The sequence below is a fragment of the Sorex araneus genome, chromosome 3 (assembly GCF_027595985.1).
Source record: "Sorex araneus isolate mSorAra2 chromosome 3, mSorAra2.pri, whole genome shotgun sequence".
NCBI classification, from domain to species: Eukaryota; Metazoa; Chordata; class Mammalia; order Eulipotyphla; family Soricidae; genus Sorex; species Sorex araneus.
Genome location: NC_073304.1, coordinates 99,010,674 through 99,030,104, shown reverse-complemented (window position 1 = coordinate 99,030,104; position 19,431 = coordinate 99,010,674). Strand labels below are relative to the sequence as shown.

Sequence of the window (19,431 nt, the reverse complement as noted above, 5' to 3'; positions counted from 1 at the left end):
GGACGCCGGCAGGGCGGGGCGGTCACCCCGAGGCCTCCCCAAATATTTGCACGGGCAGCAGGTGGGAGGGGCCTGGGGAGCCCACACTCCCGGCCTCTTCAAAAGGGGGGGAGGGGTCCCCCGCGACTCTTCGGTGCCACGGCAGAGCAGTGCTGGCCCGCCGCCGGGACCCGCGGACAAGGCTCCCTGTGCCCCCGGCCCCGTGGCTCCCGGGCGCAGGGTCCCAGGGGCCGCCCCACCGGCAGCGGCACGCCCGCCGGGGCCTATCCCCGGTCCGCGAGGAAAATAAGGTCCAGTCGTCTGGCTCCGCGAGATCCGGAGCCGCACACGCTCCCGTCATCTCTCGGGGTCCCCGGGGACCCCGGGCCGGGCGGGCGCCGCGAAACAATGCCCCGGGCGCCGCCCCCCCAGGCTCGCCGCGCCCCCGGGCCGGGGAAGGCGCCCGCCTAAGTGCGTGGCGACAGCCGCTGTGCGCTCCCCGTCCGGGTCTCACCGGGAACCGCGTCTCCACCGCGGCCGCCCCGCCCCGCCCGGCCGGCCGGTCCCCCAGAGCCTTCGAGTCCGGGGCTAGAGCGGCCCCCGGCGGTGGCCGCGTCATGCGAGGGGCGGGGCGGCCGCGGGCGGAGGCCGGAGCCGGAAGCGGAAGCGGCTCTCAGAGCGGGCAGTGGGGCCTAGCCGCAGCCGGAGCCTGGGAGACGGTGAGTGCAGGGCCGGGCCCGCGGCGGCGGGGGTGGCGGGGGTGGCGGCGCGGGCGCGCCGGGGGCGGGGCGGGGCGGCAGGGGCCCGAGGGGTCGCGGCCCGCGGCCTTCCTCCCCAGCTCCCCCCAGGCCGCGGCCCCGACCTCTCACCCCTGACCCGCCGACTCCTGTCCCGGAGGGCGCTCTCCGCGGCCCCCGCCTCTCGCCGTCCGGCGTCCGAGTCGCCCCGGAGCGCGCTCCCGGGAGCAGCGCCGGGCCCGCTCCGTCCGGCCAGGCGGCGGCCCCGACCCGCCCGGTGCCTTCGCTGCGGCTCGCGGCGCCGCCCCACGCGCGGCCTGGAGTTTGGTTCGGGCCCGGGCCGGCCCTGCCCCCCGCCCCGCGGGTGCCCCGGCCGCCGCCGGCGGTTACGGGCGCCGGGACTCGGGGATCCGTGGGCGCCGGGGCGGCGGGAAGGGCCGCCGGGCCCCGGCGTGTTTGGCGCGGAGCATGGAGTCGCTGCGGCCCGGGGCCGGGCTCGGGCCGGGCTGACGGACACTCGCCCCGGCCGCTCGCGGCTGCGGGAGCCGGTGCGCCCGGGTGCCGGGGGGCGGCCCGGCGGGGCGGGGTGGGACCCGCGGGAGCCAGGCCCCAGCCGAGGCGGAGCTGGCGGTCCTCCAGACTCCCTCCTCCGTGCCCTTGAAAAAAGGAGCGTTTCACCCGCCGGCGGCGGCCTGCAAGGTGGCAGGTCTGAGGTTGCAGCGGCACTTGGGGCTGCGAGGGCCAAAAATAACCGCGGGCGGCCGTGGGGGGGCCGGATCCCGGGCTGGGGGGTGGGGGCTCGCGGCTGCCCGGGCCGGTCCGTCCGCCTCGTGGGCCAGGGCCGGCTCCTGGCCGCTGGCACGGCCTGCGCAGGGGGCTGTGGGGAGCCACGCTGCCGCCCGGCTGCCCCCACACTCGCAGCTGTGCGCCCGGGCCGGGCTGAACCTTCTGGAGCCGCGTTAGGGCCCCGGTGGCCTCGACTTGCCCCATTCCCCGGGGTCCCGGCCTCAGGGACATTTGCTTGAGCCGAAGGACAGTGAGGGCCATCTGACACCCTGCACGATTCAGGTTCAGGTTCACCTGCCGCAGCGCTGTTGGGCACAGCTGCTTCCCTCTGGGGGCAGCTGTGGGCATCTCCGTGGGAACCCAGGGGCCCCTGGTGTTAGGGTTCGGACACAGCCCAGACTCTCTCCACGATACACTTTGGGTTTTTCCATCGAGAGCTTTTCCTTCTCAGCCCCTTGAAAGGATTTAGAAAATGTCTACAGTGCCCTGAAGGCATTCAGGAAGGGTTTAACCTGGGTCCTGTTTTCATGCCCTGGAGAAGCTACCTTTAGGGCCTCCTGTGGCCCCGTCCTGTGCTCAACATTTCGCCTAAAGGCACATGTAGGCACTGTAGGTCGGGTCGTGGCAATATAATCATCACAGAACCCTGTAAGATATTACTTTGCCCTTGTCGCAAGAGGAAGCGGGAAGTCAGAGAGTCTAATAACTTGCCCAGAGGCACAGAGCTCAGCATGGCAGTGCCGGGGTTCAGATTGACATCTGACTTTGAAGCCCTGCTCTTTGCTAAATTGTGTGTTATATGTGCTTGGAAGAATCTTCTAGATCCTGGGCAGGAGTCCGGCTAGTGTGGACTCGAGCCAGCCCTCTAGCGCTGGTGCTTTATCTGCTTGGTGAGGACTGGCAGGGCCACACCTGCCCTGTTGGGCGGGCCTGGCCGTCACTTCTTGGTGAGATGAGAGATCCTGCCCCCATTCCGTAGTTTGGGCACCTGACCCAGAGTAATTGCAGGAGAACAGCGAAACATTAGTCAGCTGATCATCAAACAGCAGTGTAAATGCTTAGAGCTGCAGTGATGTTACATGCTGTTTATCCCCAAGGGTTTCTGGGGTCTCGAGGTAGGCCAGGGAAAATACCTGCTAGTGGGGAGATTGAAGGTTGTGACCACCTCAGGATCTTGAAGAAGCTTCACGAAGTCCCTTAAGGAGCCCACTGCTCTGGTCATGGATGGGGAGCTACTCCCTATGCCCTTCTCCTGACAGCCTTGAGACAGTGTCTCTTTCGTCTGCTTGCTCAGGCAAAGCAGAACTGGCATCCCCTGGAGCCTGGCTCTGACCCAGCCTTCCCATGGAGTACAGGGAGTGGGTGGTCCAGGGAACTGGCCTCACAGTCATTTTTCTCCCTGGGACTGATCCAGCTTGGCAGTATCCACTGTGGGGACCACACGGGATGCTGGGGATCGAACCCAGGTTGTCCGCGTACAAGGCAAATGCCCTACCCTATATTATCACTCCGGCCCCTGTAGTGCCAGGATAGGCCCTTTCTCCTGGGAAGACAAACTGCCAGACAGCCACTTCTGACTGCTCCTGGGATGGGCCCAGGAGTGGGCACAGACAGGGGAGATTGGATGCTGCTAGTGGACAGGAGTGAGGCACTGCCTGGCACAGTACTGAGGATGTTCTAAGGGTGACCCATTGGTCATGGGCAAGGCATCTGGATGCTCTTGAGCCGAGCTGGAGCATAGCACAGACAAGCTGAGCCAGATACTTAGAGGGTGGAGGCTCAGGAATGCTGGTCAGACCCTGTGCACCTGTCTCCAAGAACTGGTGTCATGTCTACCTGGGGCTCCTCACACTGCCTTGGTCTTGAGTAGGGCTTCTTTAGACGGGTCCAGCAAGGTAACTTTGGCCTTTACAAACTCGAGGATTCTAATAGCGTGTGAACTCTGGCTTCTGATTTGTCGGAGCCTTGGCTCTGTGGCACCTCACAGGCAGGAATGATGAAGCCCAGGAAGTCCTCCTCTGTGTCCCAGGCCTCCTGTACTGGTGCTCACTGTCCCCTCCCTCCCTTTGGCCTCAGCAGCTGCCCTGGCTCTCCCGGTTCCCCAAGTGTTCAGGCCTCCAGGTTAATGATGCTGCTGGGGAGGCAGCTGTTTGTTTGTTCACGGGCAGAGAAGGGTGTTGCCCATTGTCTGCTGTTGGACCAGTGTGACCTCAGAGTTCTTCACTTCATAAACCCCTGGGAGGGGCTGCCCCTAAAGAGAACAATGGGCCTCTTCTTCGGGCAGCCTGTGGCTGGAGGTGGCTGTCTGCCTGTTGAGCCGAGCTCTCCGTTTCTCGTGGCCTAGATGCATCACTGTAAGCGATACCGCTCCCCTGAGCCAGACCCATACCTGAGCTACCGATGGAAGAGGAGGAGGTCATACAGTCGGGAGCATGAAGGGAGACTGCGATACCCGTCTCGAAGGGAGCCTCCACCCCGGAGATCTCGGTCCAGAAGGTAAGAGAGAACCAGGAGAAGGAAAGGCCCCTGCTCTTCCCTGGGCTGGGGGCCAGCGAGGAGGTGGAGGCAGCACCTCTCAGTGCTGCTCTTCTTCCTGTGCCTCCCTTGGCCTCACCTGTGTGTTCCCCACTCTCAGGGGAGGCGCAGGTGACCTGTGTGTTTACTGTCATCCTTGCTTCTCCTTATTCTCTCCTGGAATCTTCTGACACTTTACACCATTGTTGTTACTATTATTAATTTTGGTTTCTGGTGTGCTCCTGGCTTACTCCTGGCAGGGGTCAGGTTTGTAGTGCCAGCTTTTCTGTTTGGTTTTTGCTTTTAGGTGATGTTCAGGGGTTACTCCCAGCCCTGCACTCAGGAATTACTCTCAGCGGTGCTTGGGGGACCATATGGGATGCTGCTGGCGATCAAACCCAGGTTGGCCATGCACAAGGCAAACGGCCTCCCCTATGTTCTATCACTTTGGCCCCTGTAGTGCTAGGTTTTTTTTTTTTTTTTTTTTCCTTTTTGGGTCACACCTGGCTCTGCACTCAGGAATTACCCCTGGCGGTGCTCAGGGGACCATATGGGATGCTGGGAATCGAACCCGGGTCGGCCGCGTGCAAGGCAAACGCCCTACCCGCTGTGCTATTGCTCCAGCCCCTGTAGTGCTAGGTTTTGAACCAGGGTCTGCCACTTGCAAAGAAAGCACCCTGCCCCCATAAAAAACCAAACCCCAACAAAACAGATTCAGTGCTTATTAGATCTTTATGCTTAATAAATATTGATCAGGACTTTATTTGTATGTTTCATAAACCAGTCTAAGTCTGTAAAGTAGTAGACACTGATTCTGGTTTATGATGCTTTTAAAAAATTTTTGGGGGGCTGGAGCAATAGCACAGTGGGTAAGGTGTTTGCCTTGCACACGGCCATCCCGGGTTCGATTCCCAGCATCCCATATGATCCCCTGAGCACCGCCAGGAGTAATTCCTGAGTGTAGAGCCAGGAGTAACCCCTGTGCATAGCCAGGTGTGACCCAAAAAGCAAAAAAAAAAAAAAAAAAAAAATTTTTTTTTGTTTGTTTTTAGAAAGAAAAATATATTGGAAAATAGAAGAGAAAGGAAAAGGAACTCCCCAACGTGGGAAGAAATTTAGTGTAGGATTAAGTTCTATGATGCTCCTTACATTTACATTAACTCTGCAGAAGTCAAGGAGATTTGAAAAAGTTATGAACAAGCCACTTAACTTTAGAAAGATTTCTGGGAATTTGGAAACCTTGAATAAGCCGGAGGCATGGAGGCAAGGGGGGAAGTTAAGGAGGGAGAGAGCATATCTATTTTTTTTTTTCTTTTTGGATCACACCCAGCGATGCACAGGGGTTACTCCTGGCTCTTCACTCAGGAATTACTACTGGCGGTGCTCAGGGGACCATATGGAATGCTGGGATTCGAACCTGGTTGGCCGCGTGCAAGGCAAACGCCCTATCCGCTGTGTTATCCCTCCAGCCCTGCATATCTTTTTTTGGGTATCAACTTGATTAAGACACCAGGAGAAATTTATCAGTTATAGAAATTCTGGAGAGGCAGTCAAATACAGATAACGTCAATGAAGATGTAGTTCTTGACATTCTTGATTTTGTAGGAAAATTGAGCCATTCTGGAGGGTGCCAGCATGGGTCAGAGTTAGAGTCTGGGTAGAGTCATCTGTATTATAAAGTACACCCTTCCTTTATTCTCACTCAAGAGTGAGGAGCTTAGGAAAGAGAGAGCCTCCCCCATTTTCTTTCCCAGTGGGGCCTAGCAACTTAGCCTGAACTCTGGGGGGCGGGGGGGTGGTCACATATGGCTGTTGTCAGGACTTATTCCTGGCCCTGAGCTCAGGAATCACTTCTGGCAGGACTAGTGGGGGACTGTAAAGGGTGCTGGGGATCCAGCCCATGTTGGCCATGCATAAGTGGCCTTACCCACTGTACTTTCTCTCCTTGCCTCAGCTCTTAACCAAGGTTGGTCCCCAGGTCTGTCAGCCTCCAGATCAAAATAACAGTCTCTGCAGACCACATGTCGCTCCAGGGCATTGGAGGCCTTCAGGCCCTCCACCATGGACCCTCCCACTCTGCCCTGGGGCTACGCTGAGGCACTGGAGAGACGCTATTTGCACTGTTCTGCGGGTTGGACCACACGCATGCACTTCTGCATGCTTCCTCCTATCTGCATGCTTCTGCTGCAACAGACCCAGAAGCCTTCCCAGAGGCCTTTCCACATGCCACTTACCTGGTAGTAGGACTCAGCTGGTCGGAGTAACTGACCCAGGCCCTGTCCTCTTGGCAGCCACGACCGCCTACCGTACCAGAGGAGATACCGGGAACGCCGTGACAGTGACACATACCGGTGTGAAGAGCGGAGCCCTTCCTTTGGAGAGGACTGCTACGGCTCTTCACGTTCCCACCATCGGCGACGGTCACGGGAGAGGGAGCCATACCGGACCCGCAAGCACGCCCATCACTGCCACAAACGCCGCACCAGGTCATGTAGCAGCGCCTCCTCGGTGAGTTGTGGCCAGAGTGTGCTGGCTGGGGCTTAGAGGCCTCGTCTCTTTCTAGCCTTGTCAGGCTGGCTGGTCCCGGTGAGTACTGCCAGCCCCACGCACGCACGTTGGTGTGTGTGCATGTGTGTGTGTATGTGTCGTCTGGTCGCGCATGGGGCCCGGCTCCTCTCTCTCGGCCCCTTGGCGTTGGCACTCTACAGCCTCTGGTTCCGGCACTGGCTGGCCCCCCGGCCTGTCTGTGTCTGTCCCTACCCCACATTGCTCCAGGCACAGGAGCTGCAGGTATCCAGGGACACTCCTTAGGGAGACTGATAGGGTTGCTGGTTGGCGGCCTGCTCCTCCTCTCCTGGACGTGCAGCGGAGTGCAGACTGGGATGGACGGACCACCTCTGCAGCCACATCTCTACGGCCTTCCCCACAGGCCGGGGCTGGAGTGCCCCGGTAGGGAAGGGTCTGCCTGTCGGCTCGGCTCAGGAACTTCCTTTTGACCTCTGGCCACGACCTCTTCAGCCTCGGCTCTGCACCTGGGGCAGGCAGGCTGAGGGAGCCCGATTGCCTGTGCAGTGGGGCATGAGAAGGAATGGCAGAGAGGTGTGCAGCCCCAGGCCTCCTGCCAAGAGCAGCCTGGCATTGTGCCCAGCACGGAGGCTTGGTAGGCTCTGTTGAGAGCAGGCATCCGCACTGCGCTCACCGCCCTGGGCAGGAAAGCAGTTGTGTCTCTGAGGTTACTGCTGTCGTCTCTTCTACCAGTCCCTCTGGCCTCCCTCTCTGGCTCCCTTGGCATGAGGCCCCCGCTGAGACGCAGTGGGACCCGTGGAGGGGCCAGGCATCATCTCTGCCCAGCTCCCTTGCCTTCTTGGAGTGGCCGTGGGTTGAGAGTTGACGCTGGAGCCGAGCATGGCCTGGTGGCCTCTGCATACTGCCATGAGATGGCATTCTGGGTCTGTGTCTACTTTGTTTTGGTGCCCTCTGTCAGCATGAGGCTCGGGATGGGCCCGGCCTGTGAGCAGCAGGGGTGCCGCGATCCGGGCAGGAGGCCTGTGTGGGCCGTGATGCTAGGAAGCCTGCAGGTCATCCCGCCAGGAGGATCTCAGGCACCTCTGCTCAAGGCTGGTGGCAGTGGGGCTGCCGGTGGCAGGCTGTTCTGGTCGTGATGTTAAGTGTGGCCGCAGAGGCTGTTCGGGAGCAGCTGTTGCACGTTGGTTCTGAGTGGCAGCTGTTGGGCACATCCAGGGCCGCGTGGCAAGGACAGGCTGAGTATCTGCACCTGAAGCCAGGGTGGCCACTGACCATTCTGGATGATTGGCCTTGGGCTGGGCCGGTCACCTTCTTGCGTCGTTCTCACTGCATCTTCAGGGCTGTGAAGCCATCGGGGAGGGCCTGGGTGGGGGAGACTGCGCAGAAGAGGGAGTCAGGGCCTGACTCTCGGCTCCACGGGCCCCTCGGCGGCAGAGGCTGGTTGTCTTTCTGAGCAGAGCATTTGCGGCGCCTTTCTCTTAGATAATGTCCGAGTTTTCTTTACATACCTGTAGCTGTTTTTACTTTTCTGTTTTTGAAGTCAGTTTGTGTCTTGACGTGTCCCTTGCAATATCCCTATCGTTATATATGCTGTGTGCCTTATGAAATGCTGGGATCTGGAAAATCCAACCAACCAACCCACCGGCTCCTCACCGTCTCCACCTCTGCCTTTGACTGACACCTCAATCTGTCAATCGGAACCGCCTACCATGCGATTGGTCGGATGGCGTTTCGGGGGGCGGTGCATGCAGAGAAGCCAACAGAGCAGTAAGCGCAGCAGCCGGAGTGTGGAAGATGACAAGGAGGGCCACCTGGTGTGCCGGATCGGCGATTGGCTCCAAGAGCGATGTACAGCCACCTTTCGTAAAACTTTACCTCTCTACTTTCTACCCCCCTTGTTAGACGAGACCTCTCCTGCCCGGAGGGGCCGCTAGTGCGCGTGGCGCCTTAGCGGGGCCACCAGTAATTGCCTGAATGACACAAACACTAGCAGCTTCTGTTTTTAAGAGTGTAGCAGTGAGAGAGAAACCTTTTTTGTGTTTGAGAATTTGAATGCTGTGAACTTGCAGGAGCTGCCGGCCCTCTGCCCTCCAGCCCCTCATGCCTTGCTTCTTTTCTCTCCTAGATGAGATCGTGGGCAACCTGGGTGAAGGCACCTTTGGCAAGGTGGTGGAGTGCTTGGACCATGCCAGGTGAGCCAGCCTCTGGGGAAGGGCTGAGGAGTGTGGCTGCCAGAGCTTGACCTTGGTCTTTGTAAAGGCAGCCATCGAAGCTGGGTCTGACCTGTGCTTTTTGGGATTTTGTGGGTTCCCTGAAATAGAAGTTTCTGGGTTTCAACACAGATTTGCGGCAGGGAACTGGTGGTCAGTGAATGGTGCTGCCCCATTTTCCAGATTGATGATCCTGGGGCCATCATGTCCAGGGCCTGAATCCTCTAACACTTGCTGCCTTCCCTTCGCTGGGAACTCAGGCTAGGGAACCAGGAGCCCATGGCTTCCCTGCTTCCAGGGGCCTCTCCGTTGTGCCGTTGTGGTGCTCTAGCTGCAAAGTGCTGCGTCACAGTCTTAGTTGAGCCCTGCAGCTCATGGGCAGCCCTCCTGCTACTGTAGAGCTGAGGGAACGTTCCCAGGGCTCTTCCTGTGCCCATACCCATTCCAGAGAGCCATTAGTAGCGCCTGCCAGGGCTCCAAGGGGAGGAGGTAGTGACAGTGACTGAGGGATTCGCCCGTGCTCCCAGTTCCCACCTAAGACTATGGACCCAGTGCAGGAAGATTTGGTTGTGACTGCTGAGCATGGGACAGGTTCACTACTGTGACTCAAGGGAGAGGTGGCAGGTGTGAGAGCTTTGACACCTGGGGGAGCTCAGCTTCCTGGGAGGTGCCACCTGGAGCAGCTGCAGGGAGAAAAGCCTGTAACTTCTCCAAGGGGCAGACAGGGTTCAGGGAGCCCTCCCACTGCCTACCCCAGGGCACGGTGCAGATGGGCGCCAGGCCACATGGCAGTTGGCAGAGGGGCAGGAAGGGTCGAAGAACCAGGGTCGCTGGCAGAGGCTGCCTGTCATGGGGGACGTGCTTTGTGAGGGGGTTGGCCTGAGCATGCACTGTCTGTCCTAGGAGGCCTGCGTACACCACGTTTCTCTGGGTACGGCTCTGGCCTCTAAGTGTGGGAAAGTATTTGGGAAGGGAACTAGCTAAAACAATCTAGGTAGACCAGAGGCAGCCTCTGGTTCAGTTGGGGGTGGGTGGGTTGTTCTCATGAAGTAGGTTTCCATGGGGGCTCCGGTGCATTTTATTTTTCCCCCAAGAGAAGGGGGCGGTGGGCTAAATCCGTTTGAATTCTCTGCTTCAGGTGCCTCTGTCCTAGGGCCAGGGGCCCTTTTCTTGGGCAAGACCAGCCTCCCAGTAGCTCACCCTTGGGGACCAGGCTGCCTCCAGCCTCATTGGGCCCAGGAGCTCTGGTTGTCTTTCCCTTATCCCTGTTGAGCCTGGCACTAGAACCTTAGTACGTTCTCAGCAGGCGTCCTGCAGGTGACGTCACGTGGGCTGGGAGTGGGAAGGGGTGCCCAGTACTAGTGCTCACTGATGGCCCCTGGGCCTAGTTGTGGTGAAGGAGTGGCCTGGTCTCCTGAACAGAGAACCCACCTATCGCACCACTCACTGCTCACTCCGTCCTGGAACCCCCACCCCAGGGTATATGTTTGCAGAATGACATACAGGCTCCGGAAGGTTCACAGATGCGCAGGGTATAGGTAGGATGTTGGGCAGAGTGGGGCTGGCTGACCTTCCGGTTGGGTTACCTAGTGAGCTGGGTGGGGTTGGCAGTCACTTGGCTAGGCCTTCTATGGCCAGTCTCCACTGGGAGTTGGCAACAGCTGAGATCATGAAGGTCTGATCCTACTTTTGTTTGGTTTTTGGGTCACACTCAGTGCTCCAAGGATGGTCACTTCCAGGGACTTTTGCATGCAAAACATGCAAACTTTGCCCCCTTGTGCTATCTGCCTGTTCCCTAACAGCCTAACTCTGGTGCAGACATTAGGCTCAGCCTGGGACAAGCATGCACCGTCAGTTGAAGTGTCTGCTCACTTCAGGGCAGGCCTCATGCCTGGAGTCCTTAGAGGTGGTTGCCAGTTGTTGGCTGAGGGGTTGGGGTGGGGTAGGGGAGGGAGAACTGGCAACCTTGTGACATCTCCATTTCCTTCCCTGTCCCAGAGGGAAGTCTCAGGTGGCCCTGAAGATCATCCGCAACGTGGGCAAATACCGAGAGGCTGCCCGGCTAGAAATCAATGTTCTCAAAAAAATCAAGGAGAAAGACAAAGAAAACAAGTTGTAAGTACTGACAAGGAATGGGAGAGAGGCTCTGTGATCAGCGTCTGTGGCAGCCTCCTGTTTAAGACCCCTGGAGCTAGCAGTGGCCCTGGCTGGCATTGTGCCCTCCTATTCAGAGCCAGGGGAATTTGGCAGGTGATCCTTGCTGGAAGGAGCCTTTGGACTTCAGTCCGGGCTACATCCTGTCCAGAGGCAGGCCATACAGTCCTGCTTTTATTTATGGTTTAGGGCTTTCTAGAGTTGGGGTGAGCCTACGACAGCTTAGAAACCTGAGACTGTGGGGTTCACACAGTGCACGGTGGCCAAAAGAGCCCACCTTTGACTCAGACTCTGCCCTCCGAACACTGGGTTGAGTTTAGAGCAGTGTGGTGTGGTCAGGCGCTGTCCCAGCCCAGAGGTGCAGGCCCAGATCATGCCTGTCAGGTCACAGTGGACGCAGGAGACCCAGCCCAGCGCTTCAGCGTTAGTTCCAGCTTTGCCTAGAGGTGGTCTGGGTGATGCTCTGGGGAAATGAGCTCGGTTAACCAATTCTTTCTTCATGTGTAGCTGCATCCTGGTGTGTGACCCTGTGGCCTGGGGGAGTGGGGACTGGCTTCATCCGAGGGGCAAGGGGTGGGGCAGCCAGCACAGAGCCTGAGCCCCGCCCACCCTTCTCCCTCAGCCTGTGCGTCTTGATGTCTGACTGGTTTAACTTCCACGGCCACATGTGCATCGCCTTTGAGCTCCTGGGCAAGAACACCTTTGAATTCCTGAAGGAGAATAACTTCCAGCCTTACCCACTTCCACATGTCCGGCACATGGCCTACCAGCTCTGCCACGCCCTTAGATGTAAGTGCCCGCCCTCAGGTGGAACAGGGCCACCACCTCCTCTATTCACTGTCCAGATCACCAGTTCACTTGGACTGTCTCGGAGGTTTGCAGTAGGAATCCGCAGTGGTGGCTGCCGTCCCTTCTAGGGGCTTCTGAGCTGGCCTCTGCACGAAGAGCTGCTCTGGAACCAGCTCAGCCACCCACCCACCCTGGGCCTTCTTGCATCAAGGAGAGGCGTTGGCAGCCTGCTGCCCTAGGGTATAAGACTGGACCTCAGCCGGAAAGCTCTTGACATGCCTGGGAGGTTCTGATTTGTTCCTTGGCACCACCCTTCCCCTCCAGGTGGAAGCCTGACCTGGCAGGTCCGTACATAGGCACCACCTGCAGGGATTACTCTCTGCCTACTGCCTGTTGTATATTTGGGTGTAGGGTTTGCAGGGGCTGGAGCAGGACAGAAGGTACCTTGGAAGGAGGAAGTGCAGGCTTGGTGCGGATGGCCACTGCAGAAATCTAGGGACGGGAGTTTTCTAAACTGAACACATTGCTCAGTGAGGCCCAGAGCCAGCCCCAAACCGGAAGTTTCATGAAGAGGGGCCGCCTCCTAGGATGAGGAGCCACACTGTCCCTAGTACCAGACAGGAATCTAGAGTCAGGAAATTGAGTAGCAGGGAGCCATGTCGACCTGGCTTGAGAGGAAAGGAACACTTCCTTCTCAGAGCAGGACTGAGGCAGAGCCAGGCTCACACGTGGCCCTTGGCTTAACAATTCGTAGCCACTGTCTTGATCATATTCTTCACAGTGGGAAAAACGGGAACCTATTGCAAAGCTCATGCTGCAGCATGTTAGAGGCTGAGGCGGCCTGCCCTTGCAAAGGAGAATGGAAGGTTGAAGATTCGGGAAGATGGGGGAAGGGTGCCAAGGACCACCCCGACATTGCGGGACATCCATGGTGCTCGGAGGCCTCCTGGATTGCACCCAATGATGCTCAGGGGAGCAGGTGGTGCCAGGATATGTACTTGGGCAGGCATACACTAGGCTTGTGCCCTAATTGCTCTTCCTCCTGGTCCTGGAATGTGATAGGTTTTTGGTTTTTAGGGCACACTTGGCAGTGCTCAGCGCTTATTCTTGGATTTGTGCTCAGAGGTCACTCCAGGCGGTGGTCAGGGAACCATATGTGGGTGCCAGAGATCAAACCAGGGTCAGCCATTTGCAAGGCAAGCACCCTACCCCTGTATTATCTCTCTAGCTCCTAGAAGGTGTTTTGAGGGGAGAAACTTTACAAAAGTCCTAAAGTCCCCAAACCCTTGTGGCCTGCTGACGGGGGTGGAAGATGTGGCCCTAGTGGCAGGAAAATGAGTTCGCTCTGTGCTCAGAGCCTCCTTCCCATCTCACCAGTTCTACATGAGAACCAACTGACACACACAGACTTGAAGCCAGAAAACATCCTGTTTGTGAATTCTGAGTTTGAAACCCTCTACAACGAGCATAAGGTACTGTTGGGGGAAGGCAGGGTCCCGCTGCTGGGATGGGCACCCCCGATGACGGCCTGACCCAGCTGTCTGCCTTGCAGAGCTGTGAAGAGAAGTCGGTGAAGAACACCAGCATCCGAGTGGCTGACTTCGGCAGTGCGACCTTTGACCATGAGCATCACACAACCATTGTTGCCACCCGCCACTACCGCCCGCCCGAGGTGATCCTTGGTGAGTGAGCATCAAGCCTCCGTCTGGTAAACCAGGCAGCTCTTGGAAGGATGTGTTGCAGCCAGGGCTATGGGGTAGATGGAGCTTTTATCAAGGAGGGGCTGCAGGTGTGGCTAGCCAGCATGGCTGGGAACACCGGGCTGGATCTGAGAGATTTCCTGTTTTGGTTTTAGAGCTGGGTTGGGCACAGCCCTGTGACGTTTGGAGTATTGGCTGCATTCTCTTCGAGTACTACCGGGGCTTCACACTCTTTCAGGTGAGGCCTCCCTGCTGAGGCGCCACCACTCTGAGTGTGGCTGCTCTGGTAGGAGGCAGGAGTCTGAACTGGGAAGCCCTCTCTCCACTGGTTGGTATCCTGGCCCCAGAGGGTTGTGGCGCTCAGGGGAAGGAAGAGGGCTGGACAGCTGGAGCACTGGGAGATGATGACAGAAGCAATCTTTTAGCCTGAGTGTGGGCTTGGAGGTGGGCGGGTACATATACCCTCATGCCACGCAGACTGAGACCCTGTGAGGAAAGGCTGGTGGCCATCATGGTTTTGGGGGCTGGGACTGCAGCTGCATTGTGGGCTTGCAGCTTTAGGGACAGGGAAGACATTGCTGTCCGTCCTCCACTGGGGGCTAGGCTGGTACTGACCCCAGCTTGTACTCTCCCTTACCTTCCTCAGACTCACGAAAACCGAGAGCATTTGGTGATGATGGAGAAGATCTTAGGGCCCATCCCATCACACATGATCCACCGGACCAGGTCAGTAGCCTTTCGGGGTTAGCCAGTGGGCACTCAGGGCTCTTCCATACTCACGGACCTTGCCTGATTTTGCTACTGGGCTCGGGGGGGAGCAGACTTTTCCCTCCTTCTGCCACACTTGCCATCCCACTGCCTCCCTGTTTTCAGGAAGCAGAAATATTTCTACAAAGGGGGCCTGGTTTGGGATGAGAACAGCTCTGACGGCCGGTATGTGAAGGAGAACTGCAAACCTCTGAAGGTCAGTTTCTGGCTTCCCCCGGCTCAACTCATGCCAAGGAGGCCCCAGGCACTGGGCAGAGATGCAGCGGAGACAGGCCAGGCAGCTAAAGGCTGTCTCACTCTGGTTCTGTGGGAGACACATGGCACCTGAGGCTGCTGGGTGCTGACAGTGGGGCCTCTTGCAAGGTGCCCCGAAGGGTCCCTGAGCCCTGACCCATCCCACAGGGTGGCTGTGGTGTAACTGGGGAAGAGCAAAGTGGATGTCAGAGACCCTGCAGCTTCCTGCCCTCTCTTCTCAGTTCTGAGAATAACTAGGCAGGACTGAGGTGAGGGGGAGGGAAGACCTAGACATGGCCGGGAAGCCTCTGTCAACTGCACTTGCTCGGACAACTGAATTCTGCAGATGTGATTACCACCCATCTGTCAGGACTTTTTGCATGTGGGGGCAGAGGCACCAACCACACCAGCAAGATACCCCGTAGCCTGACATTGCGAGCAGGAAAGGAAAAGAGCCGCTCACTGTCCTCCAGGGAGGCAGCACTGCCGCCTCCAAGCCCGTCCAGCGAGGCTTCCCAGACAGAAGCCAGGGGACCTGCTGGGGCTTCCCACGACCCTGCCATCACATGAGGCACCTTGTGTCCCCGAGCAGAGTTACATGCTCCAAGACACCCTGGAGCACGTGCAGCTGTTTGACCTGATGAGGAGGATGTTAGAATTTGACCCTGCTCAGCGCATCACACTGGCGGAGGCCCTGCTGCACCCCTTCTTTGCCGGCCTGACCCCAGAGGAGCGGTCCTTACACACCAGCCGGAACCCGAGCAGATGACAGGTGCAGGCCCCACGTGAGAGATGGAAAGCAGGACTGGGCTGCCCGGCCCCTTCTCTCCCACCTCTACCACCGGGCCCCAGGGCCAGAGCCACCAGTGAACAGTGCAATGTGAAGGCAGGTACAAACCTCCAGGAGACTCGATGCCCAGCTGCCAGAAAGCACAGATTTGACCCACGCTATTTATATGTTGTAAAGTTATAATAAAGTGTTTCTTACTGTTTGTAACCCCTGGTACCAGTGTGTCCGTCTCCGGCTCCTTGCCTTCTCCCTCCCCTCACCTTGTTAATAAAGTCTTTCTTAGCAGACAGCTGTGGAGAGCTAAGTGTGAAACGGGTCAGGGATGGAAGGGTTAGCCAGCATCAGGACTAGAAGATGGGGTCCCTCTGGGTGGGTCCAGGAGAGCTGTTCTAGCCCGAAGGAGGCAGCCGTGATTACTCTAGAGACACTAGGACCTCACCCTGGCCCAGCCCTCAGCCCAGAGCAGTCTGTACTAAGGCGGCTCCCGGGGCTGGGACTGCAGTAGCTCCTCCCCTCCTTCCCCACAGCACCATTCACCACGCGGCACAGGGCTGTTGTTCAGCTTTATTTCCGTGCTGGTTTTCAGCAGCTCTCCCCAGGAGTCACATGACAATCTGACCCAGGACTGCACACAGCGGGTGGGATGCCTCTGAAAAGGCGGCTGAGGCTGGAGAAACTGAGCTTGTCTTTAACACCACTGGGGGAGGCCAGGCAGGAAGAGGCCCCGGTGCTCCCTGGAGAAAAGAGGGAGTTGCCAGCACAAACTCCCAGTGGTCCCTCAACAAGATCACAGTGCTCTGAGCCCCTAGAACTTCTGGGTCAGGGTGCTTCTATCTCGTTTTCCACTGTACCAAATTGGGGAGGGGTGCTGACCATGAGCAGGAGCCAGACGGGCTTCACAGCTGTGTACTAAAATGCCTACAGTCCCACACTGCTGCTTAGACTAAAGGGTTCTGTGCAGGAAGCTGTATGGCCCTGAGTGAGCAGAGGCTCAGGCCTCCCAATGCAAGGCTGACAGTAGCTAGACCCTTGCCCGGCTGAACTGCTGAGATAGGGTGGGAAGGAGGAACCAGCCCCCTCTGCCTGCCTCATTAGCTCCTGGCCAAGCTTCCAAAAGCACAAGGAGAAGATGTCTGCAACCCCTTTCTAGCCTACCCTGTGTCCATGATCTTTGTAAGCCCTCCTACTTACCCCCTTAACCAGAGTGGATGGGCAAAGAAGCCTGAACCCTCTACACGGCTTTCAAGCACAAGCCGCCTTTTCCCAAGGGGCCCCTTCCAGGGCTTGCCCAGTCCTGTCAGCCGTCAGAGAAGGCTGGGCTATGTGCCTTGGCATCTGAGCAGCTGGTATGTGTGAAGCTGAATGCCACCAGCTGGCTCATCCAGAACTAGCCTCATCTGGGCATCTCTTAAATGGGGCCTGGGCTGCCTTGTTTGGGCCTCTCTGAAAGGGGGCACAGACCCCAAGCCTACTCATCAAGAATGGACAGAGCTGGGGAAGGGATGACAGCCGTGGGGAGACGGCTCAGGGGAAGCAGCAGAGGAAGGGTGTACGTGGGCAAGGGCAAGATCAGAAGCACCAGGGAGCCTCTCCTGGCTCAGCACCAGGCTCCCCAGGGGCCTCCCCAACACTGAACATTAAAGCTGCGGCCTGAAGGGTCAGCCCCTAGCTACAGGGGTGTAAGACAGGGGAGGGCACTGCTGGCCAGATGGGCACTGTGGTTCCACAGTAACACAGCTGTGTGCTACCTGTGCTGAAGACAACAGAAAACAGTATAAAATCCCATGACAGTCACATCCTGATGCCACCCTGTCTCAGCCTCAAGTGACAGGAAGAAGGACTCTTGAAAAAACCCAGGAGGAAACTGGATCAGCTCAGGAGAAAGGGTCAAACGCCTCCAAATCACCTCAGTTGTGGGGCGCCAGGAAGGCCCCACAGCTCTCACAAAATGAATGGAGACTGTACACCGGTCCTCAAGAGACACGGCAGTGACTTCTACATGATCAGAGGAAAGGGCACAGGGGGGAGCGGGGAACAAAGCCAGGAGCTTGGGACAGAAGAGTGCCAGCAGGACCTGCCCGGCGTCGTGGCTGTAAACCTGAACACAGTCGGAGCTGCCTATGTCTGTAAACAAAATCCCGCAGGATCGGGCCACGCGTGGTGGTGCCTGGAGCCACTGCACATGGCCTGCCGCCCACCACGCACACCCAGTGGGAAAGCCTGCCTGGCGGGGGCAGTTTTAAATAGGTTCTGGTCTCACAGAAGAAACTAACCCAAAAGAAAAACCTTGTAACAAGGTCCATGGAGCTCCGCATCCTTAAGGCGTGCGTTCGTTGTCTAGTCAGAGGCAGGAGCAGCCCCGCCTCCCAGGGCCCCTCTAGGCAGAGTGCAGCGGGATGACGAACTTGCAGCCGAAGGGCGAGTGGTAGCTGACACCCACCTCCTGGAACACCTGCTGGGGGATGCCGATGTCGCAGAGATAGACCCGGCCTGCGTGCTCGCCCAGGGGCAGCGGCAGGCCCAGAGCCAGGGACCACTTGGCATCAATGCCCTGCTCCACTTCATGCACAGGAGGGTCTATGCTGAGCACCGGTGCCCGGTTCTGGTTGGCCCAGGCCACAGCTGCCTTGTACCAGGGCTGGTCCCGCAGGAAGGCGTTCTCGGGGCAGTCCAGACAGTTGATCACCAGGTCCACTGGGCTTGTGGGCAGATCTGCAGGGGGAGAGTGCCCCGCAGAAAGCCCTGTCAGAGAGCAGCTCAGAGTGTCTACCCTGGCCAGGGCCCTTTCCTGGTTTTCTCCACTTCCTACCCACTGCCACTTAGACCCACTCCAGAGCAGACTTTGTCCCCGTGACTTCTGGCAAGCTCGTCAGGGCATTTCACAAGTTGGATCTGGCTTCACCTTAACATCACCAATGGGCTGACTCTATGTGGCTTTCCGACACCAACCGTTCCTGATTTCCTTCTCTGTCTGCCCCTGCCCTGTCTCTGCAGCTGAAAGGAGCTGTCTCACCCACACATTCTCAGGTCCTACCTCAGCCAGACTCCTGATGCTCTTCAATACCCTCCACTCCCCACAACAAGCCCGCAGGCCCGTCTGAGCATCCGCTCTCCCTCCCCAAGTCTCCCCGTCTCAGAGACGCCATCTCCAGCTTCCAAGGGCCCTGGAGCTTTCTTCACTATCTCAGCACAACTAACACCTGAACTAACAGGAACGCTACGCACTCATCTCTGCTGGCCAAAAGCTAGGCTCCAGGGAAGTAAGGACTTGAAACGCGTCAGAGCCATGCCTGCAGCACAGCACTTATAAGGAATAAGTGGTCCTCAGCTCTCCCGACAGTGGGCGAGAAGGGAGGGTGAGGGGCGAGGAGCTGGGAAGCTGCAGGAAGGTCCCTCATGCAGTAGCTGCCTCTGGTGGCAAGACACACTTTACTTGGTGGTTTCTGCATGTCACCACTGGGTGGCACTAACACGCCACCAAATGCAAGGGAGGCAGGAGCCTTAGCCCAGGGTAGAGAAGGGCTCACTCACCTTTGAGGCTAGAGACTTGCTGGCCTTGGGTCTTGCTGAAGAGAGACAGCTCATTGGCAACAGACTCCAGCATCTTGACAAAATTGGGCAGGAAGAGGATGACCTGAACGTCATGGTTGGCTAGGTGCCTCCCACAGCTGATCCCCTGGGCTCCCTTGACATGGGGCCCACAGAGCAGGGCAACGGTAGGCCTCTGGTGAACGTTTTTGGGATTCAGTCTGGAACAGAGGGTAAGAAGCATAAGCAGCTGCAGTTGCATATGGAGATCATGCGCCCGACCACACATGTACCCCTCAGTACCTAGCGCTCTCAGCACCTCTGACAGGAGCCAGGGCGACGGCTGACATCAGCAGGGAACCAGAACTCATGCAGGCCAGGTATCCAGGAAAGCACCCCAGTGTCCCCGAGTGTGTCCAGTCTTCTCCAGCCAGGGCACTGGAACCTGCCCTCAGAGCCCTGCTTTTCTGGCTGGGCACTCACCGACTCTGGCAAAGGCTCCCTACCTCGGGAGCCTTTTCTGCGCTCCCTGGCACCTGGCCCCCCTCCTGCTCAATCGAGGGCCCCAGGCCTTGTAGCCCTTCACTTTCTCAACACCGACACCCCCTTCCTTTAAGATCGCACTCAAGCCCACCTCTTCCTAGAATTACTCTGGCTCACTTGGTTTTCGCCCCCCAGTTTCCTAGGAGCTCTCAGCAAGGATGAGATGGGGTAGT

General features: G+C 58.2%; 2 protein-coding genes across 3 annotated transcripts in view; one reads left to right on the top strand and one right to left on the bottom strand.

Moving 5' to 3' along the window:
• Positions 1-580: 580 nt before the first annotated feature.
• CLK3 (CDC like kinase 3) lies at positions 581-15,410 on the top strand. Of its 2 annotated transcripts, none has more exons than XM_055130626.1 (13): positions 581-698; positions 3,847-3,998; positions 6,308-6,524; positions 8,294-8,390; positions 8,668-8,734; positions 10,751-10,867; positions 11,529-11,695; positions 13,073-13,167; positions 13,248-13,377; positions 13,551-13,633; positions 14,042-14,121; positions 14,269-14,359; positions 14,990-15,410. In XM_055130626.1, exons 1-13 carry the CDS (start codon positions 597-599, stop codon positions 15,164-15,166), a joined length of 1,575 nt encoding a protein of 524 aa, XP_054986601.1. In that variant the 5' UTR covers positions 581-596; the 3' UTR covers positions 15,167-15,410. The 2 variants fall into 2 exon arrangements, with proteins under 2 accessions (XP_054986601.1, XP_054986602.1); XM_055130627.1 differs by lacking the exon at positions 581-698 and adding an exon at positions 845-1,264.
• A 326-nt stretch (positions 15,411-15,736) lies between these two features.
• The window catches only part of EDC3 (enhancer of mRNA decapping 3), a 47,830-nt gene continuing 44,135 nt past the window's right edge, over positions 15,737-19,431 (bottom strand). Inside the window, exons 6-7 of the mRNA XM_004611738.2 lie at positions 18,719-18,936; positions 15,737-17,899 (exon numbers count right to left, since the gene is read on the bottom strand). Of these exons, the coding sequence (XP_004611795.1) occupies positions 17,565-17,899; positions 18,719-18,936 (553 nt within the window). The 3' untranslated portion in view covers positions 15,737-17,564. The remainder of the gene's footprint in view (positions 17,900-18,718; positions 18,937-19,431) is intronic.

What these genes read in the sequence shown, in the direction of transcription:
- CLK3 (XM_055130626.1), top strand. Translation starts at nt 597, where the DNA reads ATGCGAGGGGCGGGGCGGCCGCGGGCGGAGGCCGGAGCCGGAAGCGGA. An exon ending in GAGTGCTTGGACCATGCCAG is followed by an intron (nt 8,735 to 10,750) that starts GTGAGCCAGCCT and finishes TCCCTGTCCCAG; the next exon opens with AGGGAAGTCTCAGGTGGCCC. An exon ending in CCCTCTACAACGAGCATAAG is followed by an intron (nt 13,168 to 13,247) that starts GTACTGTTGGGG and finishes TCTGCCTTGCAG; the next exon opens with AGCTGTGAAGAGAAGTCGGT.